At 43.4% G+C, this 26,892-nt stretch overlaps 2 protein-coding genes across 4 annotated transcripts in view; one reads left to right on the top strand and one right to left on the bottom strand.

The window, feature by feature from the left end:
• Positions 1-17,281, bottom strand: part of cep44 (centrosomal protein 44) — a 123,073-nt gene extending 105,792 nt beyond the window's left edge. Inside the window, exon 1 of the mRNA XM_078561597.1 lies at positions 16,901-17,281. The gene's annotated coding sequence lies outside the window, so the exon portion shown is untranslated. The remainder of the gene's footprint in view (positions 1-16,900) is intronic.
• fbxo8 (F-box protein 8) overlaps positions 1-26,892 on the top strand; it is a 67,088-nt gene that overhangs the window by 18,312 nt on the left and 21,884 nt on the right. For all 3 annotated transcript variants that reach the window (XM_078561618.1, XM_078561608.1, XM_078561626.1), the window contains 2 exons: positions 21,084-21,394; positions 24,182-24,308. In XM_078561618.1, coding sequence (XP_078417744.1) covers positions 21,084-21,394; positions 24,182-24,308 — 438 coding nt within the window. The remainder of the gene's footprint in view (positions 1-21,083; positions 21,395-24,181; positions 24,309-26,892) is intronic.

Raw genomic sequence — 26,892 nt, 5'->3', positions numbered from 1 at the left:
TGAAAAGCAGACTTGACTTTGTGATTTGTGAAGCATCAAGTTTCTGATTTCAGTGTTAGTTTAGGGAAAGATCCTGGTGGAAGATAGGCAAATCTCTTCAAATTAGTGTCCTCATTGTCTTTAAAATCAGAACTCAGAACCTGATTAACGTGGTTCAGTCTCTCAATCAGAAAGTTTGTAGGTTCATTTCCCTCATCTCCAGAGGCTTGACAGAGAAAATTTTCATTGCAGGACTGAGGGAGTACTGTGCTGTTGGAAGGGCTGTCTTTCAGGTGAGCAAGGCCTGCCTGCCCCCTCAGGTGGATATGAAAGACCCCATGACACTGTTTTGTAGAGCAGGGGCATTCTTCCTGTTGTCCTGGTCAATATTCAGAGAAGGTTGTTCTTGGGGAGAGATGTCCGGTCACGGTAAAACCGGAGGGAAAGGGCATGCCAAGGCCCAAGACTCGCTCCTCCAGAGCCGATCTCCAGTTCCCTGTCAGCCATATCCACTGGCTGCTGCACAAGGGTCACTATGTGCGTCGGGACCGGAGCCCCCGTCTACCTGGCCGCCATCCTCTGGTATTCAACGGCCGAGATCCTCGAGCTGGCCAGCATCGCGGCCCGGGACAACAAGAAGCACCCCCCCCCCCCACCCGACCACCTGCAGCTCGCCATCTGAATTGACGAGGAGCTCAACAAACTGCTCAGAGGGGTCACCATAGCCCAGGGTGGGCTCCTGCCCAACATCCAGGCTGTACTGCTGCCGAAGAAAACCGAGCATCCCAGCAAGGTTTATGCCTGAAGGGGCAAGATCAGAAAAAGATCAATATTCGTCCCTCAAACACATTATCTGGTTGTTATAAATAGCATTGTTGCCACCCTTCTGACTATGTCTCTTTCTGTCCATCTGTCTTTCCTTCCTACAGTCGTCAGGTTTTTACAGAATCTTTACAGCACATAAGGAGACCATTCAGCCCATCAAGTCTGCACTGGCTTTCTGAAAGAGCATTCTACCTAGTCCCACTCCCCTGCCTTATCCCCGTAACCTTGCACATTCTTTTTCAGATAGCCATCCAATTCCCCTTTGAATGCTTCCACCACCCTCTCAGGAAATTCGTTCTAGACTCCAACCACCCTCAGGGTAAAAAATAGACTTTCCCCACATCACTTTTACTCCTTTTGCCAGTTATTTTGAATCTGTGCCATCCAGTTCTTGATGCTCCCTTGAGTGGGAACAGTTTCTCACTATTTACCCTGTACATACCTCTCAGGGTCTTGAATGCCTTTATCAAGCCTCCTCTCAGCCACCCTCTCTCCAAGGAAAACAGTCCCAACCTCTCCAGTCTGACCTCATAGCTACAGTTCTTCATCCTGGAATCATTCTTGTGAATCTCCTCTATACTCTCTCCAATGCCTTCACATCCTTCCTCAAGTGTGGCACCCAGAACTGGATGCAGTACTCCAGATGAGGCCTAACTCATAATGTCTTATACAAATTCAACATGACCTCCTTACTCTTGAACTCAATGCCCCTATTAATAAAGCCTAGGATACCTTATACTTTATTAACTGCTCTCTCAACATGCCCTGCTATCTTCAATAACTTTTGTACATATACACTGAGGTCCCTCTGTTCCTGCACCTCCTTTAGAGTTTCTGCCTTTATTTTATACTGTCTCTCCATATTCTTCCTGCCAAACTGAATCACTTTACACTTCTCTGCATTGAGCTTCATCTGCTACTTGTCTGCCCAATCCACCAACATGTCTATGCTCAAGACTATCCTCATCACAGTTAACGTTTCCTGTCTTCATATCATTACAAATTTTGAAATCATGCCCTGAACATCACAGTTTTAAAATCCAAACTTCCTGATTTACCTTGTTTTGTGGTCAATTCATCACCCTTTTTGTAGATTTGTACTACTGGCTTTGGTTTGCCTTAGATTCTCTCCTCTTAAAAAAGGAAATCTTTTATTGAAGAACCTGAGCTGAAGAATGATGTTGGCTGGAGAGCAGATCACCAGTGCGCAATGTTGGTAAGCGAATGGCACATAATCTGGAGGCATCAAGGATGGAGACAAATATGAAGAGCTGAAGAGAATTTTTTTCTCTCAGGGTAGTGAGTCCTTTGGAATATTCTTCCTCAAAAGGTGATGGAAGCAGTGCCTTGGGATATTTTTAAGGCAGAGCTAGATAGATTCTTGAAAAGCAAGGGGGTGAAAGGTTATCGGTAGTTGGGAATGTGGAATTGACGTTACAATCACATCAGCCATGATCCTCTTGAATGGTGGAGCAGGTTCGAGGGGCTGATTGGCCTACTCCTCCTAATTCGTATGTTTGCATGTAAAATCAAACAACAATACATTCAGGGACAAAGGCTTCTTGTGTAATTAGCAGTAATACGCTATGTAAAATGGTTACAGAGGTTGCAAACCTCTGAAGCACAAAGTTACCTTTTTTCAGAAGAAACCATCAAGTTGGAGAATTGATTGTACAAGTGATAACAATGAAATAAAGCCAAACATTAGATTTTGCAAGTGTTAATTTGCATTAAATAAAACTGATCATGGATCTAGACTTTAAACTAAGACCAAGAAAATAAATGGATCTGGGAAGTATTATGCAATGTTAAGATGCCCCTCACCTGTTAGGAGGTATCTTAGTTTCAAGCGTGTAACTTGCCATACAGACCATACAGAGTTTTGAAGCTCTGCTTATTTATATACATTTTTACTGCCGTGCAGTACTTTGAAAAAAATTTCTGCAGTGTTGTGCAGAAACACATGAATGAGCTCCTTAATCACAGCACAATGTGAAGTTCAACATGTGAATTTGAACACTTCATACCATCAGCGCATTGTTCAGCCTACATTATTTATTTCCATTTATGGGTATAACAATACACTGTTCAAATGACATCAGCTGAACCAGCACAAAGATTCCACAGAGGGACAGCAAAACAATCAACAACTTTAATTAATCTGTAAGGTTTAAAACCAACATACGGTCATAACATTTCAAAGAAATGAGACACAGGAGCTTTCTATTGTTAAGGAACTTGTGCCCTTTCCAGAAGTGCTAGACAATGTAATTCTGTTGTCTCATGGGGCAAAATTGCCTATTTAATAGCTGGAGTTGGTCATATTTCTGATCCATGACGAGGCAATAATGAAGTGACCAACTTGCATAGTTTTTACACTGCTTCGTAATGGATAATTCTCCTGATACCATTGAGGCATGATTATAGCACCACAAAAAAGGAATTGGGTGGAGAGATGGTTGATTTTTAACTGGGGATACAGCTTTGAGCCGGTAAGCTTTGATGTCTGTTGAAAATTCACCCACTGCAGAAGAACTGAGGTCTGGGTTATTTTATTTCCCGAGCTTTATTTAAATGCCATCATCCAGCTTCTCACCTATTTAGGGCAGGCAAGTGGGATGTGTCATGTTCATCCCTTGTAGTCGAAGATGACCATTACATCAACTAGAATTCATTGAGTTAAACTTCAGGTGTGCTGTGTTTGAAGATGGTCGATCATCCAATAAGATCTGTTGCATGTTGGACACACACGTATTGTTGGTGCAGAAGAGATACTCGCGCCTCTAGAATTCCAAAGCTCGTATTTCCTGTTAGCCATTGCAACTCTGTTCTGTTCATAGGAAATGTTGCCTTTGTTGATGAGACTTTACCATATACAGCTTGATATAGTTCTCCATTTCAAAAGAAAAACCAGTAAAACTTGAAATAACTGGTTCTGTTCAGAACTGGTCTTGTATACCTTAAGATGGAACTCCACTTTGAACCAATACCAGTCATTCCTAAGTGTTACTTTTTTTTCCTTTGGGATTTCTCAGGAGTAATGTTGAAACTCCTCAATGAGGCATTCAGGGTAGCATTGAGGTGTTTTCTGGCATCGATGTAAACATTTTCCTTCAACTAGCTCGCTGTAGAAGAGTGTTTTTGGGGAACACTCATCAGGAATTCTGGCAACATGTCCTGCCCATCTTATCGGAGCACTCTTCAGCAGAGTGTGGATGCTGAGCATTTTTTTTTTTATCCTTTCACGAGACGTGGGCATTGCTGAATGGCCAGCATTTTTGTTGCCCCTCCCTAATTGCCTTCTTGGGATGCTGCAGTCCATATACACCCACAATGCTGTTAGGAAGGGAGTTCCAGGATTTTGACCCAGTGAATGAAGGAACGGCAATATAGTTCAAAGTCAGGATGGTGTGTGGCTTGGAGGGGAATTTGCAAATGTTCCCACACCATCTGCTGTCCTTGTCCTCCTAGGTGGTTGAGGTCGTAGGTTTGGAAGGCACTTCGAAGGAGCATTGGTGAGTTGCTACAGTACATCTTGTAGATGGTACATGCTGCTGCTAATGTGCGTCGTAGTGGACGGAGTGGATGTTGAAGGTGGTGGATGGGGTGCCAATCAAGTGGGTTGCTTTGTCCTGGATACTTGAGTCCACTCATCCAGGCAAGTGAAGTGTATTCCATCACACTCCTGACTTGTGCCTTGTGGATGGTGGACAGGCTCTGGGGAGTTGGGAGGTGAGTTACTCCCTGCAAAGCTCTCAGCCTCTGACCTGTTCTTGTAGCCACAGTATTTATATGGATAGTCAAGTTCAGTTTCTGGTCAATGGTAACCCCAGGATGCTGATAGTGGGGGATTCAGCGATGCCATTGAGCATCAAGGGGCGATGGTTGGATCCTCTCTTGTTGGAGATGGTTATTGTCTGTCACTTGTGTGGCTTGAACGTAACTTGCCACTTATCAGCACAAGCCTGAATGTTGCCCAATCTTGCTGCATTTGGGCATGGACTGCTTCAGTATCTGAGGAGTCGCGAATGGTGCTGAACATTGTGCAATCATCAGCGAACATCCCATTTCTGACCTTGTAATGGAAGGAAGGTCATTGATGAAGCAGCTGAAGGTGGTTGGGCCTAGGACACTACCCTGAGGAACTCCAGCAATGATGTCCTGAAGCTGAAATGATTGACCTCCAACAACCACAACCATTTCCCTTTGTGCTAGGTATTACTCCAACGGGAGGAGAGCTTTCTTCCTGGTTCCCATTGACTCCAGTTTTGCTAGAGCTCCTTGATGCTATACTTGGTCAAATGCAGCCTTGATGTCAAGGGCAGTCACTGTCACCTCACCTTGGGAGCTCAGCTCTTTTCTCCATGTTTGGACTAAGGCTGCAATGAGATCAGGAGCTGAGTGACCCTGGCAGAACCCAAACAGCATCAGTGAGCAGGTTATTGCTGAGTAAGTGCTGCTTGATAGCACTGTTGATGACCCCTTCCATCACTTAACTGATGATTGAGAATAGACTAATGGGGCACTAATTGGCCAGTTGGATTTGCCCTACTTTTTATGGACAGGACATAGCTGGGTAGTTTTCCACATTGCCAGGTAGATGCCAGTGTTGTACTTTTACTGGAACAGCTTGTCTAGGAGCACAGCTCGTTCTGGAGCACAAGTCTTCAGTACTATTGCTGAAGTGTTATCAGGGCCCATAGTGTTTGCAGTGTCCAGTGCCTTCAGCCGTTTCTTGATATTATGTGGAGTGAATCAAATTGGCTGAAGACTGGCATCTGTGATGCAGGGCACCTCCAAAGGAGGCCACAATTGATCATCCACTTGGTACTTTTGGCTGAAGATCATTGCGAATGCTTCAGCCTTATCTTTTGCACTGATGTGCTGGGCTCCCCCATCATTGAGGATGGGGATATTTGTGGAGCCTCCTCCTCGAGTGAGTTATTTAATTGTCCACCACCAGTGATGACTGATGGTGGCAGGACTGCAGAGCTTTGATTTGATCCATTGGTTGTGGGATCGCTAAGCTTTCAATCGCTTGCTGCTTCCGCTGTTTGGCATGCAAATAGTCATGTGTTGTAGCTTCACCAGGTTGACACCTCATTTTTAGGTATGCCAGTGCTGCTCCTGGCATGTTTCCCTGTACTCTTAGTTGAACCAAGGTTAATCCCCCAGTTTAGTCATGGTAGAGTAGGGAATGCCTGGCCAGGAGGTTAGATTGTGATTGAGTACAATTCTGCTGCTGCCGATGGCCCACAGCATCTCATGAATGCTCAGTTTTGAGTTGATAGATCTGTTCGAAATCTATCAATCTAGCACAATGTTAGTGCCACACAATCCTCAATGTGAAGACAGGATTTGTCTCTGCAAGGACTGTGCGGTGGTCACTCTGACCAATACTGTCATGGACAGATTCATCTGCGGCAGGCAGGTTGGTGAGGATGAGGTCAAATAGTATTTTTTCATCTTGTTGGTTCCTTCACCACCTGCTACAGGCCCAGTCTGGTAGCTATATCCTTTAGGGCTCAGCCAGCTTGTCAGCAGTGGTGCTGCCAAGCCACTCTTGGTGATGGACATTAAGAAGTCGCCCACCCAGAGTACATTATGTGTCGTAGCCACCCTCAGCGCTTCCCCAAGTGGTGTTCAACATGGAGTACATCAGCTGATGGGGAGGGAGGTAGGGTAATCAGCAGAATGTTTCCTTGCCCATGTTTGAGCTGATGCCTTCTTGCAGTCCAGAATTGATGTTGAGAACTCCCAACGCAACTGCCTCCTGACTGTATACCACTGTGCCACCGCCTTTGCTGGGTCTGTTGTCAGTGGGACAGAACATACCCAGGGATGGTGATGGTGGTCTCTGGGACACTGCCTGTACAGTATGATCCCATGAGTATGACTATATCAGGCCGATGCATGACTAGTCTGTGGGACAGTGCTCCCATTTTTGGCACAGCCCCCAGATGTTAGTAAGGAGGACTTTGCAGAGGCAATAGGGCTGGGTTTGCCGTTGTAATTTCCAGTGCCTAGGTCGATGCCAGTCTGTCCAGAATCTGTAACCTTATGGCCCAGCATATCCCCCACTCTACCATTACCACCAAGCCAGGGGATCAACACTGGTTCAATGAAGAGGACAGGAGGGCATGCCAGAACCAGCACCAGGCATACCTAAAAATGAGGTGTCAACCTGGTGAATCTACAACACAGGACTACTTGCATACCAAACACCATAAGCAGCAAGTGATACAGCTAAGAAATTCTGCAACCAATGATTCAAACCCGTGTCCCCGGAGCATTAACCTGGGCCTCTGGGTTACTAGCCCAGTAAGGGAGAGATGTTGATCAGGGAAAAATGAGGGCCCTTGTCTTGCCATCAGACCTGCTACCACCCTGATAAATGGGATAGATTTTGAACTGATCCAGTAACTCTACACTGGGCAACCATGAGGTATTGTGGGCCATCAACTGCAGCAGGATTGTACTCAACCATAATCTGTAACCTCATGGTCCAGCATATCCCCCACTCTACCATCACCACCAAGCCAGGGGATCCACCCTGGTTCAAAGAAGAGTGCAGGAAGGCATGCCAGGATCAGCACCAGGCAAACCTAAAAATGAGGTGTCAACCTGGTGAAGCTACAACACAGGACTATATGTGTGCCAAACAGCAAAAGCAGCAAGTGATAGACAGGGCTAAGCAATTCCACAATCAACAGATCAGATCTAAGCTCTGCAGTCCTGCCACATCCAGTCGTGAATGGCGGTGGACAATTAAACAACTCACTGGAGGAGGAGGCTTCACAAATATCCCCGTCCTCAATGATGGGGGAGCCCAGCACATCAGTGCAAAAGATACGGTTGAAGCATTCGTAACAGTTTTCAGCCAGGAGTGCTGCGTGGATGATCCATCTCGGCCTCCTCCAGAGGTCTCCAGCATCGCAGATTTTAGTCTTCAGCCAATTCCATTCACTTCACGTGATATCAAGAAATGGCTGAAGGCACTGGATACTGCTAAGGCTATGAGCCTTAACAAGATTCCGGCAATAGTACTGAAGACTTGTGCCCCAGGACTTGCTGCACCCCTAGCCAAGCTGTTCCTATACAGCTACAGTACTGGCATCTACCCAGCAATGCGGAAGATTGCCCAGGTATGTCCTGTACACAAAAAGCAGGACAAATCCAACCTGGCCAATTTACCGCCCCATCAATCTACTCTTGGTTCCAGTAAAGTGATGGAAGGGATCATCAACAGTGCTATCAAACGGCACTTGCTTAGCAATAACCTGCTCACTGACGCTCAGTTTGGGTTCCGCCAGGGCCACTCAGCTCCTGACCTCATTACAGCCTTGGATGAAATATGGACAAAAGAGCTGAATTCCCGAAGTGAGGTGAGAGTGACTGACCTTGACATCAAGGCCGCATTTGACTGAGTGATGGCATCAAGGAGCCCTAGCAAAACTGGAGTCAATGGAAGTTAGGGGGGAAAACTCTCTGCTGGCTGGAGTCATACCTAGCACAAAGGAAGATGGTTATGGTTGTTGGTCAGTCATCTCAGTTCCAGGACATCACTGCAGGATTTCCTCAGGGTAATGTCCTTGGCCCATCGTAAGGTCAGAAGTGGGGGTGTTCGCTGATGACTGCACAACGTTCAGCACCATTCGTGACTCCTCAGATACTGAAGCATCCGTGACCAACTGCAGCAAGACCAGGATAATATTCATGCTTGGGCTGCCAAGTGGCAAGTAAAATTTGCACCACACAAGTGTCAGGCAATGACCATCTGCAACAAGAGAGAATCTAACCATTGCCCCTTGACATTACCATCACTGAATCCCTAACCTTCAACATCCTGGGGGTTACCATTGACCAGAAACTGAACTGGAGTAGTCATATAAACACTGGCTACAAGAGCAGGCTAGACGCTAGGAATCCTGTGGTGAATAACTCATCTCCTGACTCCCCAAACCCTATCCACCGTCTACACAGCACAGGCCAGGAGTGTGATGGAATACTTATCACTTGCCTGGATGAGTGTGGTTCCAACAACACTCAAGAAGTTTGACACCATCCAGGGCAAAGCAGCTCACTTGATTGGCACTCCATCTGCAAACATTCACTCCCTCCACCACTGATGCACAGTGGCAGCAGTGTCTACCATCTACAAGATGCACTGCAAGAACTTGCCAAGGTTCCTTAGACCTTCCAAACCCACAACTGCCACCATCTAGAAGGACAAGGGCAGATGGGAACACCACCACCTGAAAGTTACCCTCCAAGCCACTCACCATCCTGACATGGAAATATATCACTGTTCCTTCACTGTCGCTGGGTCAAAATCTTGGAACTCTCTCCCTAATAGCACTGTGGGTGTACCTACACCACAGGAACTGCAGCAGTTCAAGAAGGCAGCTCATCACCACCTTGGATGACAATTAGGGATGGGCAATAAATGCTGGCCTAGCTAGTTACGCCCAAATTCCATGAATGAATTTTTAAAAAATCTTGCATAGTCTCCACAAGCAGGTCGTTTGAAAGTGGTGTAACTTGTTTATGTGTCTGGAGTGAGCCATCCACATTCAGAAGCATACAACAAAGTGGGAAGGACAACTGCTCTGTATGCCTTCACTTTTGTTGAGAGACTCATTCCTCTTGGCTCTCAGATAGCTTTTTGTAACTTGCCAAAGGCAACATTTGCCTTTCCCATTTACAGAAGCCTGATTAAGAAAACACTGATGCAGTGAAACATAAAATGCTGGAAACACTCGGCAGGCCAGTCAGCATCTGTAGTGAGAAAAAAATGAGGTAATGTTTATGGCTTTTGAACAAAGTCTGATCCAGATCATGAACCCATCTGGTTCTCCCTTCATAGACAGTGCTTAATGTTTTCAGCATGTTCTGATTTTGTCTGAGACTTGCAGCATTTAGTGGTTTTTGTCTTGCTTTTTGTTCACGTTGCAGTGTTTATTTCACTATCTAGCTTTAAAGCAGACTTGCGTTGCTCTGCCCGCGTTTGGTTTATCGATTAATTAGATAATTGAAGGATCTTTATTCTTTTTTACTCTTTGTCATGTGCTGAGGTGAAATAGTTTTGTGGGTGCTGGAAAATGTTTCTCTAACGCAAGAAGCGATGCCTTGTTCACAAAAGCAGTCAATATTTTATTAAAGGAAAAATAATGGGTTTTTTTTTTCAGAAAGCAAGCCAGTACCGTCTCAAAGCAAGCACAGACCCTTTATCCTTTTCTTTCACCCTATTTCTTCTATCGACACCACTTCAAACACGTTGGCCTTAAATTCTGCAGGGGCCTTCCCAGGTTTCTGACTGTTGTACCAGTCTCCTGTTTTGTTCCACCGGGAGCCCTTGAGAACTGTGCTGAAATAGCACAGCAACTTTCCCAAACCACTCCCATTGTTGACCATGTCAAGCTTGGGTGTTAAGCTAACTATGTTTCAGTCACGTTTTAAGTTTTTCTGTGCTGCAATGCTTAGTGGGGTTACAGCAGGATTTCCCTTATGCTAGCTTACTCTCTTTCCAACTTTTCCCCCATCTACTCTTTAGCAGCTTTTCATGCTGTATTCTCAATTTCTTTTTCGACTAGCTTCACAAATCAATATGATAATATTCTCAGCCTTAGATCAAAATGGAACCTTTCCATCTAGGTACCCATATCAGCATCAAGTACTGTCAGGCCAGGTACAGGTCCGTTAACGAAAGGACAAAGCTCCCTCTTAGTCCCAACCTGAGAAGCCCACCCAGAAGACTCCTAATTCCCACGCCACCATCTTTTGTAACGAGTATAAACACAGTATTATTTTGTGTCTTTTTCCTTCTTCCCTCCATAATCATGCTGTAACAAATCATGGCTGTGGGGTATTCAGAGCCATTATAAGAGTGGGTGCATCCATCACTTTAGTGTGGGACAGCTTCTTGCAGATCAGAAAAACCCATGATCTTTATCCCTGGTCAGCATCACCCATGGCTCGGTGGTAGCAATCTCACCTTTGAGTCAAAATGTTGTACAACCAGATCCCATTCCAAAGACATGAGCACACAATCCAGTGCAGTACTGATGGAGTGCTGCATTGTCGAAGGTGCTGTCTTTAGGATGAGGCATTAAACAGAGGACCTGCTTCCCCCTCAGGTGAGTGTAAAAGATTCCATGACACTGTTTTGATGAAGAGCAGTGGAGTTCTCCCTGGTGCCCTGGTCAATATTTATCCCTCAATGAACATCAATAAAAACAGATGATCTAATCATCATTACATGGCTGTTTGTGTGAGCTTGCTGTGTGCAAATTGGCTGCTGTATTTCCAGCATAACAACAGTTATGCTTCAAAAGTAGCTAATTTGCTCAAAAGTGCATATCATGAAACGTGCTATATAAGTGCAAATGATTCTTCATTCTTTCTTACTGTCCTGTATCCTCAATGCTGGAAAGGGGCTATATTTGCTAGGATTTTCATACTTCTGATACCCTACTTGAAGTGATCAGTGTGAATATCAGGTGAGGGCAGGATTCCTGAGATGAATCCTATGATCAAACAACTTTCCAAATCGCTCTCATTTCAGGTGCAGTCAGATAGCGGTTGTGGTGCTGGGCACGAATATAAATCTCAGCTTGGCAATTTGTTCAGTCAAGTTAAAAAAAAATCAAATAACGCCAGGAAAAACGCCCGTGAAAGCTTATTGGGCTGTCACAAGAACCCAATATAGTTCCTTCTGCCATAAGGACCTGCCATCCCTACGTGTTCTCACCTACGTGCGACTTCAATCCCACCTTAGGAGATTCAATCACACAAGTGACCTATGCAAACCACTCTGTTATAACAAAAACAAAATTCCTTCAGGCAGGTTACCAACACCATCACAAACAGCTGGGGATCAACGAGAAGTGAAGCCTTCCAGTGTTGCCCACATTCTCAAGAACAAATTAAAAAATACAAGAACAATGGTCACTTGGGAAAGATAGCGGATGATGCCCCCATCCCCAGGGGTCTAACTCTACCAAAGAGAGGGGGGAATGGAGAAAATTGAAAAACAGGGACAAAGCAAGATGTGAACTAAAATTTGTGTTCTTGGAACTGAGTTTATGACACTTAAGAGTGCAGTATGCGAACATACAAAATGGGAGCAGAAGTAGGCCATTTGGCTCCTTGAGCCTGCTCCACCATTCAAAACGTTCATGGCTGACCTGTTTGTGTATTGAATTCCACATCGCTATCTACCCCAATAACTTTAGATTCTTATTAGGCAAGGGAATCAATCTACCTCCATCTTAAAAAATATGCAATGACCCTGCCTTCTGAGGCAGAGTGTTCCAAAGTCGCACGACCCTCTGAGATAAAAAAAATTCTCCTCACCTCTGTCCTAAAAGGGTGACCCCTAATTTTAAAACAGTGCTCCTTAGTTCTGGACTCACCCACAAGAGAAAACATCCATTCCACGTCCACCTTGTCAGTACTGTTCACGATTTTGTATACATCAATCAATTCACCCCTCACTCTTCTAAGCTCCAGTGGAAACAAGCCCAGCCCATTCAACCTTTCCTCACAAGACAACCAGCTCATTCCAGGATCAATCTAGTAACCTCCTCTGAACTGCCTTCAATGCATTTACATCCTTAAATGAGGAGACCAAAACTGTACACACTATTCAAGATGTGGTCTCACCAATGCCCTGTATTACTGAAGCATAACGTCCTTACTTTTGTGTTCAATTTCTGTTGTATAAGGCATAGCATTCTATTAGCCTTCTTAATTACTTGCTGTACCTGCATACTAACTTTTTGTGACTCATGCACTAGAACATCCAGATCCCTCTGCACCTCGGAATTCTGTAGTCGTTCTCTGTTTAAGTAATACTCTGCTTTTGTTATTCTTCCTGCCAATGTGAACAACTTTACATTTTCTCGCATTATGCTCCATCTGGCAGATTTTTGCCCACTCCCTCTATATCCATCTGCAGCCATCTTATGTCCTCTTCACAACATACTTTCCTGCCTATCTTTGTGTCATCTGCAAATTTAGCTACCATGCCTTTGCTCTCCTTACCTAAGTCATAGGTATAAATTGTAAAAAGTTGAGGCCCCACCACAGGCCCCTGCGGGACTCCACTCGTCACATCCTGCCAAACAGAAAAAGACCCATTTAATGCATCCTCTCTGTTTTCTGCCAGCTAACCAATCATCTTTCCACACTGATATGTAACTCCCTACTCCATTAACTTTTTCCCCCCCACAATAACCTTTAATGTGACACCTTATCAAATGCCTTCTGGAAATCCAAGTACAGTACGCTCCCCATTATCCACAGCACAAGTTACTCCTTCAAAGAACTCCAATAAATTGTTTAAACATGATTTCCCTTTCACAAAATCACGGTTGACTCTTGCCAATTACCTATATTCTTTCTAAGCTCCCTTAGATTCTAACACCTTCCCCACGGTGGACGTCATGCTATCTAGCCTATAGTTTCTGTTTCCTGCCCCACTCCATTCTTGAATAGAGGGGCTATATTTGCTACTTTCCAGTCTGATGGAACCTTTCCAGAATCTAGCGAATTTTGGAAAATTAATACCAATGCATCTACTATCTCATTAGCCAGCTCTTTTAAGACCCGAGGATGAAATCCATCAGGACTTGTCAGCCTGCAGCTCCAACAGTTTGCTTAGTACCACTTCCCTAGTGGTTATAATTTCACCAAGTTCCTTTCTCCCTTCCGCCTCCTGATTTACAGGTATTAGTGGAATATTTTTTGTACCCTCTATAGTGAAGACAGAAGCAAAATATTTATTCATTTCATCCGCCATTTCCTTATTATCTGCTGTTAACTCCCCACTGTCACTCTCTCGAGGACCAACACTCACTTTACTTTTTTTTTCCTTTTAAAATATCTGTAGAATCTCTTGCTATCCATTTTTACATTTCTAGCTAGCTTCCTCTCACTCTAATTTCTTTCTCCTGATTAACCTTTTAGTCATTCTCTGCTGTTCTTTATATTCTGACCAATCATCTGACCTGCCACTCATCTTTGCATAGTTGGATGCTTTTTTTCCTCAAGTTTGATGCTTTCCTTAACTTCATCCTCCCCTTAGAATTATTCTGTATAGTAGGAATAAACTTAGAGAATTTTGAAATATTTGAAAAATTTTAAATGTCTGCCACTGCTTCTCTACTGATTTATCCTCTAGTCTAGTGTCCCAGTTTACTTCAGTTAGTTCAGCTTTCGTGCCCACATAGTTGCCCTTATTTAAGTTTAAAATAATAGTCTTAGACCCACTCTTCTCCCTTTCAAACTGGATGTAAAATTCAATCATATTGTGGTCGCTGCTACCTAGGGATGCCTTTACTCTGAGGTCATTAATTAACCCTGTGACATTACACAATCCAAGTCTAATATAACCTGCTCTCTGGTAGGTTCCAGAACGTGCTGCTCTAAAAATCTGTTTTGATAGCATTCTATGAATTCCCCATCCAGGCTCCTACTGCCAATCTGATTTTTCCAGTTTATATGTATGGTTACCCATGATTATTCCCATCCCTTTATCACAAGCATCCAATATTTCTTTGTGCTACATTATTCTTACTGCTAGGGGGCTTGTAGACCGCTCCCACTAGTGACTTCTTTCGCCTGCTATTCCTCATCTCCACCGAAACCAATTCTACATCCTGATCTCATGAACCAAGGTCATCTCTAATTATCCCACCATGCCATCCTTGATTAACAGTGCTACCTCTCCATCTTTATCTAGTTTCCCGTTCTTCTTGAATGCCATCTATCCCTGAATATTCAGGACCCAAACCTTGTCATCCTGCAGCCACGTTTCCATAATGGCTACCAGATCATGTCTATTTACTTAAATGTGCACTATCAAATCGTTTACTTTGTTATGCTATGTACATTCAGATACAGAGCCTTTAATTCTCTCTTTTTGTAATCTTTGTAACACCTAATCTTGACTGTTGGTGTATTCTTGGGTCTTCTCTGTCCCCTCCTGCCACTCTCTGACCCTCATTTCCCATATTACTATTTTACTCTCCTGCCTCGACTCTACCCCTTGATTTGCTACACCTACCCAAGCTTGATCCATCACCCCCTTGTTTAGTTTAAAGCGCTCTCTACTTCCCTAATTATGCGGCTCACTAGAACACTGGTCCCAGCACGGTTCAGGTGTAGACCATCTGAATGGTACAGCCTCCACTTTCCCCAGTACTGATGCCAGTGCCCCATGAACCAGAACCCACTTCTCCCACTCCAGTTTTTCAGCCACACATTCATATCTCTAATCTTATTTGCTCTATGCCAATTTGCACGTGGCTCAGGTAATAATCCAGAGATTATTACCTTTGAGGTTCTGTTTCTTAATTTGGTTCCTAGCTCCTCATGCGGACTATATGGAACCTCTTTCCTTGTCCTGCCATGTTTTTGGTATCTACATGGATCCTCCCCCTCCCACTGCAAGTTCCTCTCCTGAGTAGATGTCCCAAACCCTGGCACTGGGCAGGCAACACCATGTTCTGGACTCTTGCTCTTGGCTGCAGAGAACAATGTCAATCCCCCTCACTATACTATCCCCTACTACCACTAACTATTTGCTCCCTCCGGCTTGAACGACTTCCTGTACCATGGTGCTATGCCCAGCCTTCAGATCCATCTTTTGTCCGGGAGCACCTCAAACCTGTTTAACTATTGCAAAATCTGAGGCTCCTCCACTACTCAGTCCCTTTACCTGTCTCACTCATGGACTCATCCTCCTGTTCCTCACTGCTGACCAAAGCAGGCAACCCTATTCTCAGGGGTGTGATCATCTACTGGAACAAAGTGCTTCTCCCCTGCCTTAGTTTTTTAAATTACTTGTTCACAACACAGCTTTCTGGACTCGCGCTCATTATTCATTATCGCTTATTATTCATTCATGGGATGTGGATATTGCTGGCTAGGCCAGAATTTATTACCAATCCCTAATTTCCCTTGTTCTGAGGGCAGTCAAGAGTCAACCACATTGCTGTGGGTCTGGAGACACATGTAGGCCAGACCAGGTAAGGACAGCAGATTTCCTTCCCTAAAGGACATTAGTGTGTTTTACAACAATTGACCATGTTTCATCAGACTTTGTAATTCCAGATTTTTACTGAATTCAAATTTCACCATCTGCTATGGTGGGATTTGAACCCGGGTCCCCAAATCGTTACCCTGGGCCTCTGGATTACTAGTCCAGTGACAATACCACTATGTCATCGCCTCTAAGTGCGCAGTGTTTGCAGTTCGGCTTCCAGCTCAATAATCCTGATCCAGAATTCCTCTAGCTGCTTACACTCTCTGCAAATGTCCTGGATCACCTTGGCGTCCAAAAGCATCCACATTCCACAGTTACAACATAACACCTGTCCTGCCATTGTTACTCATGTTTTTTGGTTAACTTAATTGAATTACCTTCTTAATTAACTTAGAATAATTCCTATGTATACTACATGCACCGAATTTGAGGTGTCAGCTGTGGCTCAGTTCATAGCACCCTCGCCTTTGAATCAGAGGGTTGTGGGTTCATGTCCCACTCCCGGAAACCAAGAACTGTGATTGTACTCGAAAGAGTTGCAATCTGTGACTGTTGATAACTCGAAAGAGTTACATGCACCGAATTCCCACAGGAACTTAATATGCTTCTCACTCGGGCGTTGCCTCCTTGCTTGTCATGCAGTTTGAAAACAGAAAATGCTGGCAAAACTCAGCAGGCCTAGCAGCATCTGTGGAGAGAGAAACAGAGTTAACGTTTCGAGTCCGTATGACCCTTCTTCAGATGCTGCTAGACCTGCTGAGTTTTTCCAGCATTTTCTGTTTTTGTTTCAGATTTCCAGCATCCGCAGTATTTTGCTTTTATGCAGTTTGAAAAGCCTGGCTCTTATAGATAAGTCACCAGCTAATTTAGCTTCCTGCTATAGTTGATTAAATCCAATTGAACCAGCTGCTTTCAGCTGATTAGCAGATAATTTCCACTACCAGGCAGTTGCCTGTTCAACAAGCTATAGTCTAATTTACTTTAGGGTTGTTAGTTCTATGTCAGAGCTTGATTCTTAATCTATATTTAAACCTGAAAAAGACTTACCAGAAGCTACCACATGAACCTAATTTGTTACTCTGTCTCCGTCTCACTCGGACGTAGTCTCCTGTCTCCTCACGCTTCCCTTACTGTATGTTGGCATAAGGTTTGCAGTAATAACCATGTTTGTTACAGCTTCAACTGAGTGATTCCTAGCACCTTTTACTTTTTCAATGGTGCCATCGTGACCCTTCATACAAATTTAGAAGTAGACTTCTTCGGTTTTCATAAAGAGGATAATAATCTGATCATTCTGAGGCTCCAGTTCAGATTCTGTGTGTAACAAAATGATAAACTAGTACTTATACAGTGCAGACATCCATCTCCCCACTATGTGCATTCGTTCCAGTTGGTTACAACCTCATTCTGTACCTAAACTTTTTTATTTTTTCTGTCCGTCATGTATCGGTTAATCCATATGTCTGCTGAATAAAAATAGCAATGTTTATGACCTGCCTTGGTTATTGTACTTCATTAGCATATATATGATGTCAATTTGCTTAAGTTTCATTGTAATCTTTTAGATATTCTGCAGTTGCACTGAAAACTGCTTACTTCTACTGCTCTCTCTGGATAGCTAGTCATCTGTCCCCCAGCTCAAGATGTGTATATATAGTCCTGTACCTCTTTATGGCTTCTAGCCTGCCACAAACATGAACCTGTATAGTTGCTTTTGTAAACACTACTGAACGCTCTCACTTTCAGGAGTCTAGGCCTCCAGAATGATGCATTGGATAAGTGCAGAAGGCCTTTCCACTGTTTGACATATAATGCATCCCTTTGTGTTTATGGAAATGTCCGTGTTTGATAACAGAGTGCTTTGTTTAGGAAAAGTGCTAATTTATAGAGTGCAGAAATCATTTGTTAAGCTATTCTCTGTGATGTATTGTAGGTTACTAAGCTACAAGCAGTCAGCAATGGTGCAACAGCTAAGAGCTGCTGCTTAATAAACTTTGGCATTTCAGATAGCAGAGCTAGAAGAAATATTTCATGGTGACTACCATGCCTTGTTATTTGTTGTTGCTAATCCTTAAACTGCTAATGTACTCGAGTGCTCGGGCAAAACTCCATTAAATTATTCCTCATTTAATATTTTTGACTGACATGGGCAAATGTATCAATAATTAATGCTGTACTTTTCTTTGCATAGAAATGGACATTGAACCTTATGGTACTGGGATTGCAGAATTAGTTGTCATTACCAACATAAAAACCCATATAACTAAGATCATTGCCTTTTTGCTATCATGTGTACAGAGGAGTGAATCTTCATTATGACACAGATTCTGTATTGCTGTTACATGCCAACTTAGTGCCAACTCGCCCTCCCACCCACCACCTTTTCTCCTTACACCTACTGTGCCAACTCACCCAGTGCCCACTATGCACAGAACTAGGACCCATGCTGAGATTAAATAAAGTTCCAAATATTGGTTGCAGAATTTATCTTTTAAGAAATCCTCTCTCATTCATTAAAAACCCACTTATTACATTTACATTCCTTCAACTATATTATCCCTTATCACAACAAACATTTCATTCAATTGCACTATCCCTTATTTAAAAACTTGAGCATTGGAATTCATAGTCCCACCTCAAAGAGTTCGTAACCACTTGTAGCTGTCAAGCAAACAGTGAACTGGCAGGCACCCTGCTGTGATAATGGACAATTGTGAAATCATTCATGCAGCACCAATCCAGTAATGGTAACCCTAAAGCTGATGTCACCACACAGAGTGAACGAGCCAGTAATCATTTTTTCTAAACAGTCCAGACAGTTTTTTCAAGTGCAGGAGTTTTAACAGTTCTCTTTGACAGTTCATCTTGAAGTTTTTGACAATTGTTTAACTCCTCTTGACAGTTCATCTTGACACTTTTGACAGCTTCTCTTAATCTGCTCCTACCATGTCTAATCTGCACACATCGGGTTTCAAACACCTCGCACCAAAATCACACGAGCGGAAGCAGCTGCTAATTTTTGTGGGCAGCTGCTTCCGTGAAACGCACATGCATGAACCCCAACCTGGGCTCATTGCCCCCGCAAAAATGGTAGATGCCGTATTCGGGAGCAGCACTTCAGGATTCGGGCCTCTTCCACCATTTTCGCAATGACAGGGAGGCTCTCTGTCATTGCAAAAATCCAGGCCTGAGCCACTGGAGAAGAAGCAAAATACACTTGCAAGGATGATAACCAGAACTGAGAGGCTATAACTAGCATAAAAGACTGAACTCAAAAAGACAAGGTTGGGAGGTGGACGTGATGGGGACCTTTAAAATTATGAAAAGGTTTGATAGGGCAGATGTAGAGATGTTTCCACTTTAGGGGGGAGTCCAAAACTAGGGGTCATATATATGATAATTACCAGTAAATTCAATAAGGAATTCAGGAGAAACGTATTTATGTCAATTGTTTACAAAACAGAGTGTGATTAGAAAGTTGAACTTACTTTGACATGGAACAGTTGAGGCAAACAGCATGGATGTATCTGAGAAGCTATATCGGCACATGAAGGAAAAAGGAATAGAAGACTATGTTGATCCGGTGATATTAAGTAGGGTGCGAGGAGGCGCACGTGGAGCATAAACACGGGTATGGCCAGTTGGGCCAAATGGCCTGTTTGCGGTAAATAATACGAAAATGTTTTTGCACTTTGACAAAAATTTGGAAGTAGTAGCTGCCAATTTCCATCCAAAAATTCTCTTCATATATGCTCTTTCTATGCAATTCTAAAATGCATTTTTAGAAGTTGCAACTTATTGTATCTTAAAAGTGATTTTTTACTCTGCATTTATCTGAAAGCGCACTATAATGCTAGATCTCCATGCTGTTTTAGAAAATAATAAAACCATTTTCTACTCCTAGTCTAAGCTTACCTCTCTTGAGTGTTAAGTTAGAACAGTTTAAAGACTGAAGGAATTTTGTCGGTGCTGGTATTTTTCGGATGAGGTATTAAACCAAGGTCCCTTTCGGGTGGACATTAAAGATCCCATGACACTATTCCAAAGAAGAGCAACCAACATCACAAAAAAATTACTTGATCATTATCATATGACCTATATCTGGGAGCATGCTGTACATAAATTAGTTGCAACACTGACTACATCACAGACTTCAAAAAGTACTTAATTGGCTGTAAAGTGATTTGGGACATCCTGAGGTCATGAAAAGCAGTATATAAATGCAAGTCTGTGTTTCCTTAGACAGTGATTGTTCACAGCTGACCATGTCCCCACCCAACATCCATACATATACATTTTCTAGCAAACATGTGAACTAGGATCAGAAGTAGGCCACTCGGCCCTTCAAGCCTGCTCTGCCATTCAATAAGGTCATGGCTGATCTGATTGTAATTTGCCACCTTCCCCCGATAACCTTTCACTCCTTTGTTAATCAAGAATCTAACTCACTCTGCCTTAAAAATATTCAAAGACCCTGCTTCCACTGCCTTTTGAGGAAGAGAGTTCTAAAGACTCAGGACCCTCAGAGGAAAATATTCTCCTCACCTGTCTTAAATGAACGACCCCTTATTTTTAAACCATGGCCCCTAGTTCTAGATCCTCCCACAAGAGGAAACATCCTCTCCACATCTACCCTGTCAAGACCCCTCAGGATACATCACTGGATAACTATAAAGAGTCGCATATCTTGCTGATTTCTTCCCCCTCCCTAAGTTTACACAGCTCAACACAGAGTAGGAATCAAACCAATGATTTCATAGTCTTTGATGTAGTAGTATGACATTGTAAGGCATTTATCCACCAAGCTATTGAGTGGAGCTCTCATTTCAGTTTATTCACTCTAATGGATAGATTCCAGTTACTCCTGCAAAGGGAAGACATTCTGTAACTGAAGCCCTAAATAGCTGCACTGGAATGCAACATCCGATCACAACACATATTTCTTTAATTGGCATGTGATAACTTTTTGTAAGTGTTACACATCTTTTGTAAACAGTTGACAGTTAGCACCCCATTCTAACTGATTCTCATTCTGTAGATTTAATGCTACACCAGGTGATTAATAAGTATATGCTGTACTCAAGAACAAACCGTATATAACAAATACGCCTCAATTCAATCGCTTACTTGAGTACTGCTCTTCCCCATCTCCTGTAGTACAGCTGAGACAGTTTCTCGTCCATTGACTATTTGTCCTCATCAGTGTCCTACTTGTGTTTCACTTTTACAGATGGGTCAGGGGCTGTGGAGAGTTGTAAGGAATCAGCAGCTACAACATCGAAGATACAGTGAGGAAGGCTATTACCTTGGAGAGCATGACCGGAGACTCGTTGCTGCTAATCGCAAGCAGGCCCAGGTTGGGATTGACATCTATCACATTTTGAGAGTCGGCAGATCGAGGGAAGAACACGGATTTCCAGACCTGGAACTATTGCCCCCAGAGCTTAGCTTAACTATTCTCTCATATTTGAATGCGACTGACCTCTGTTTGGCCTCATGTGTCTGGCAGGACTTGGCTAATGATGATGTCCTCTGGCAAGGGTAAGTGCCATTCTATGCTGTCACTCATAGCTCTGCCCATGTGAAAACTTAAAGTTTTGTTGCCAGAAAGTGAAGGATAGCTTTGTGAATTCCGTACAGCAGATAGAAGTCAGCTTAATGTTTGCAGTCAAAATTGAGGCAAAGTTCTAGAAAAATTCTTTGTAAAACAAGAATGGAAGTTCTCTTGATTTTTCTGAGGTGTGTTTAAAAGTGAGTAATAATTGAGTAATAATAAATGAGTTAATAATCTGACCGGTAATTGGAGAATCCTAACTACCATAGATACCAACTCTATACACTTGACAACAATAGAATTTTACAACTGATAAAAATAATTGGACCATCCGATTCATTTTAGAGGAGCTACTTTAACTTAAGAGTTGTAATCTTATAATGTGCCGGATATAATGTTATAATGTCTGCCACTGAACTGTCCCCTCGTGCTATTACAGGCTAATCTTTCTCGTACATTTCAATGAAATTATCTTTCTGCCTAAAGGGTTAGCATTATAAACAGCCACATATTCAGTTATCAAGCAGTAGAATTCTACTTTCCCAAACTGCTCTTGCTATTGTTGCTATAGAAATTATGATTATGAAGGGGATTATTTTCTCAGTCCGAAGATTTATTGATTGCAAGCACCAGCAACAGCAGATGGTCGATGTCTAATAAGATTTAGGCTCCACAGTGCCAGCACGTTGGTGGTCATCCCCCTGACAAGCTCAATTAGCATTTGTGTCACGCACATGGCCACAAAGTCTACAAAACACCCAGGTTTCCATTCCTGGCCTACATATCTAAATAGGTCTCACTGTCCCTGGAGCAAACTCAAGTTTCTACCCTGAGTCACTACACATTGATTCCTCGGTAGAATGTGTCTGTCTGAATGTTGAGTGATAAGTCTCCATAAAGTGAAGGATTTGGCCCGGGCGTGAAAAATAACAGTACAGTAAGCTACCAGAGGTAGCTCTTTTTAAAGCAGCAATGTTTAAGAACTTTTTAGGAATGCAGAATTCTGCAATATTGTAATTCAATATGTGTCTTGCATTAACCCTGGAGGTGGAGAGAAAATGAGAAGTAACTGCTGGAAATAAAGCTACTCTCAAAAATGTCTCTGTTAGGCTAGTTTATTATTAATGCCAAAGCAAACTTGAAAAAAGAAGGCAATTGCAATAGAATAACAGAAGCTTGAAGCACGGAAGGCGGCAAATTCAACTGATAGGCACTGATATTTATAGGGAGGATGCAGGTGAAGCCAAACACAAGCGGTTGAAGAACCTGACAAGGTCCAGAACTCTGAGGTCCTGCCGAACTTAACAGCAGAACCCTATGAATATTTTATAGATCCTGCCCTGCCCCGCATCCAGTGAACAGAAGGAAAAACCAGCAGCAGGAGGCCACAGTCAGGTAGCCATGGAGATGGTCCTCAGCTCTGGGGAAGGAAAAGAGACTGTCATTTGGCCTGGAGGGAAGTTATTAATAAGGGCTATGGGGAAGTCTTTGATTGAGGCTGGGGGTTGTGGCAGTGGTGCTGACAATCAGGGCTGGGGGATGACAGAGGCATTCTTGCGGATTCTTTGTGGAGGATTCCTGCTCCTCCAGGCCCTCAAGGAGTGCTGAAGGAAGCACTTAACTTGGAGACCTGGAAGCTCTCGCCTCGCTGTCACTGACCCCTGGGAAGCTCATATAACTGTAGCAGTAAATTTCAAAATTGGCCACCCAATTGTGCTATAGGTGCCCCATTTTAATTATGTTAACTAATCATTCCTTTGTCCATGGTGGAACTCAGATGCTTTGGTATCTGCAACTATTAAAAAAAAAATGGCAGCAGGCATGTGTGACAGGTTGCAGTCACTTTGCGGGTACTTTTTAAATGTGCCTGACCCCCTTACACTGGCCATGGAGGCAATAATATCAAGGTCATTGGACACAATTCTAACCCATTCAAACCCACCCACTTCCGACGGAGTTAAAATTGGCCCACTGGGCCGGAACCTTCCGGCCCCGTCACAGCGGCGGATGTGGCGAGCCATTCAAACGTCCATTGACTTCAGCGGGACCAGAAGATCCCGCCAGCAGGAAGGGGTGTAAAATACTGGCCATTGTGCCTGTTCTGACTTTGCTGCAGCAGTCTAGAATTAGTTTCATTGCCCTGCTGTTCACAATGTTATTAGTTGTGATATGTCCATGTTACTGAATACTTAATGTAAAATTTCACATTTTAACACGTGAGTGTTTTGATTTGTAATTTTAAATGCATGAATGAAAATGCATCAATTGAAAATTAAGCATTTTAAAAGGTAACGTACTCGGTTTATACAGCATTTGTGAAATTATTTGCCTAATTGTGAAAATCAAAAATTCAGAACTACATAACCATAAGTTGAGTTTTACAGAGAATTTGGAGAGTTTCAGTAGTTCTCCATCTTTATTTTGGTTCAATTTTGTTCATCAAAGGATCAGTCCAGGATGATTTTCTTTCCATCCCTAATCCAAGATCGCGTTAAGAGAAATCAAATGGTGGATGAATCAAATATCATGCATCTTAGTCATAAATATTACAAATGATATGACCGAAAATGGAGGCAAATCAGCCTTATTTACAATGAAACCTGTCAACCTTACATGGATTTCATTAATTTTAATGAAGATCCATGAAATAGTTTGTTTCTCTATATTAGCATTGAATCTGTGCAAATTCAGACTGGGAACTCATGAGGCCATATAAGGTGAGTGAAAGGCAAGTGTTGATAAACTACCAACAGGCAGCATGGATCTTGTTTCAGGTTGTGCAAATCCACCTGGGGTCACTGTTCCATATACTATAGAGACCATCCTTCAAATTTTAACTACAGGAAACTCTACATGCAACTAGATGAAGGCAGCCTTACGTTCAATGCTAATCCTCATGAGGTAATTAAATGCTGCATGCCCATGTTACGGGACAGTGTAAAACTTCACTGTAGCATTTGTGAATATTTCTATTTCTAATCCATAGCACCTCTTGCACTTGAATGGACGTAAACTGCTAGAACATCTCTGGTTTATATGTAATCTGTTATTTCGATGAGGCTCATATAATGGCCTAGAAACTCAGTGGCCTAATTTTCAGGTGCAAAATGCACTAAGCACATATTGGAAATGTGCCATCACAAACTGGTAAAGGCAGAAAAGATCCAGGGCTCGTGCCTGAAACAGATCCTTTCCACATACAAGTAAAAGACCTAATACGTGTTTGAGGCCCCCTTTGCCAAATTCAGCTGTCCGGAAGAAGCCAGCTGCAGCCAGGAAAGCTTGGGGCTGAAATTACAATCCCCTGGCAGCGGCTTTACAGGCGGGTTGGGAGGGTGGTGCCATAAAATTCTCCAGGTGACCTTCCAGCTGCCCCCCTCCAACCATGCCAAGGTCTGCACCCCGTGGGTGCTCCCTCCCCACCCTGGCCACTCCATTAGGACCCCCTCACCCCGCCATAAGAATCCCTGCACTTACCTGGCCTTCGTCTTGGGACTTAGAATCTGGGGACTGCTTGTAGTCCCAGTCTTGGCCGCTACTGCCATTAGTGCTGAAGGGACTCGAGCTGCCAGCCAATTAACATTTTTCGGAGTGTTAAATGTTTGTGGGGCTGCATCCCTGCCAACTCTTTGGGTGATGAAGCAGGAAACCCTGCCATCTGAAAAATCCTGCCCATGGCCTCACTTGTGTCCATCGAGGGCCTGGTGGTGGTCGCCATCACAAAAGTAAGCGGTGACTTATAAGTGGAGCCAGGAGATTCAGGAGTGCTCCTCTGAGGTTCACTGCAGTGCCAAACGCTGTTGCACTCCCACTCAGCCCCTTCTGGATCAAGTATTCCAACTGCACCCCTCCCTCCCAATTGCTTTCCCTTCTCCCTTGACCTACCCGCTGAAGACATAGCAACCCAAAATCAAAGCTCGCTTTGCTAATAAACTGCATGGGGATGCCTTTCCTGTGGGTGAGACCTGAGGCCCAATATCAAGCCTGCTTAGGGCCTGCTCGTTCCAGAGTAGGGATTGCTCCTGCCACTCAGTTTGCTAGTCTCATTTTCTTGGTAGAAATAGTCCTGTAATATCAAGTTAAATATACCTCCAAGGTGCAGAAAGTGCCATAACAAATGGGGTCTTTATTTTATAACTGAAACCATATTTCTTTTATATAGTGTTTTTATTTCATTTATGCTATTTAAAGTACAAATTTATGCTGAATAAACACTCTACTGCTTGAAGACAGCAGTGAAAATGCATTTCAGCCCTTGTGGTATACCATTATTCATTTATTTTACAGTTTATAGCTTAGAATTCTTGTTTCCCTGAAATGAGGAGTGATGCAATTTTGTGTTCCTGAGAAATTTGAGAAGCTCATAACTCCATATGCAGTTTTTAAAAGTTTATAAAGTTGTATCTGAAGAATTGTGAAAAACAGATGGATTTGGTATGATACATTATATAACTGGATAGGTTGAACTGAACAGCCAAGAGGTCAAAGATGCTTCAACCTTTAATTTTTTTTTAGATTGGTGCCTCCTCCTTTTGCCGTACTTTGACACCGATCAATATGTATTGCTCCCTCTGCAGGTGAAAAGCATATATTTTGTGTTGTAATCCTGAGTATACTTGTGCCCAGCCCCAGTGTAAAATCAGTGTTGACTAAATGATAGCTTGCTGTATGATTACAGGCCACAGTCAGTACTTAACTGTCAGCCACAATTTTGTAGCTTGTTTCTATCACACTTCCAGAGAAAAACAGAGTTAATGGGCAGAATTTTGCCCTTGGTGGGCGTGTGGGCCCCACCGGCTCGGCGGCGGGCGGGCAGCTGAACCCCGCCACTGAAACGGGCCCTGCCGCCATTTTGAGTGGGCGGGCCAATTAAGGCCTGCCCAGCAGCCTGCCCCGACGGGAAGCGCACATCTTCCTGAGGCTAAGTGCTGTCTCAGGGAGATTAGTGACAGGTTAAAAAACTCTAAAAATAGAAAAATAAAAACATTATTAACATGTCTCCCTCATGTGACAATGTCACACGAGATGGGACATGTTAATAATTATCTTAATTACTCTGTCAATGGTCTCAATTGGCCATTGACAGGTTGGCAGGCGGACAGCTGATTTCGCTGTCCCCCCGCCTTCCTAAAAATTTAAATGGACCGGGATAACGTTGGGGATTCCTCCCGACGTCATCCCGCGCCATTTTCCCGATGGCGAGCGGGTCCGGCCCCCAAATCTCCGACGGCAAAATTCTGGCCAATGTTTCGAGTCCAATATGACTCTTCTTAGAGGAAGTTATATTGGACTCGAAATGTTAACCCTGTCTCTCTTTCCACAGATACTGCCAGACCTGCTGAGATTTTCCAGCACTTTGTTTTTATTTCATTCCATCTTAAACAGGGTTAACTTGTTTCTGACTTTGTCTTTGTCCTATATCTGGCTCCCACTCCAGCCAAAGGCAGTAACCTCCAGGGTTACAAAATGATGTCATGTACCACTC

The sequence above is a fragment of the Cetorhinus maximus genome, chromosome 2, assembly GCF_964194155.1.
Source record: "Cetorhinus maximus chromosome 2, sCetMax3.hap1.1, whole genome shotgun sequence".
Lineage (NCBI taxonomy): Eukaryota > Metazoa > Chordata > Chondrichthyes > Lamniformes > Cetorhinidae > Cetorhinus > Cetorhinus maximus.
Note: the sequence above shows the minus strand (reverse complement) of the source record. Positions and strands in the feature narration are given on the sequence as shown.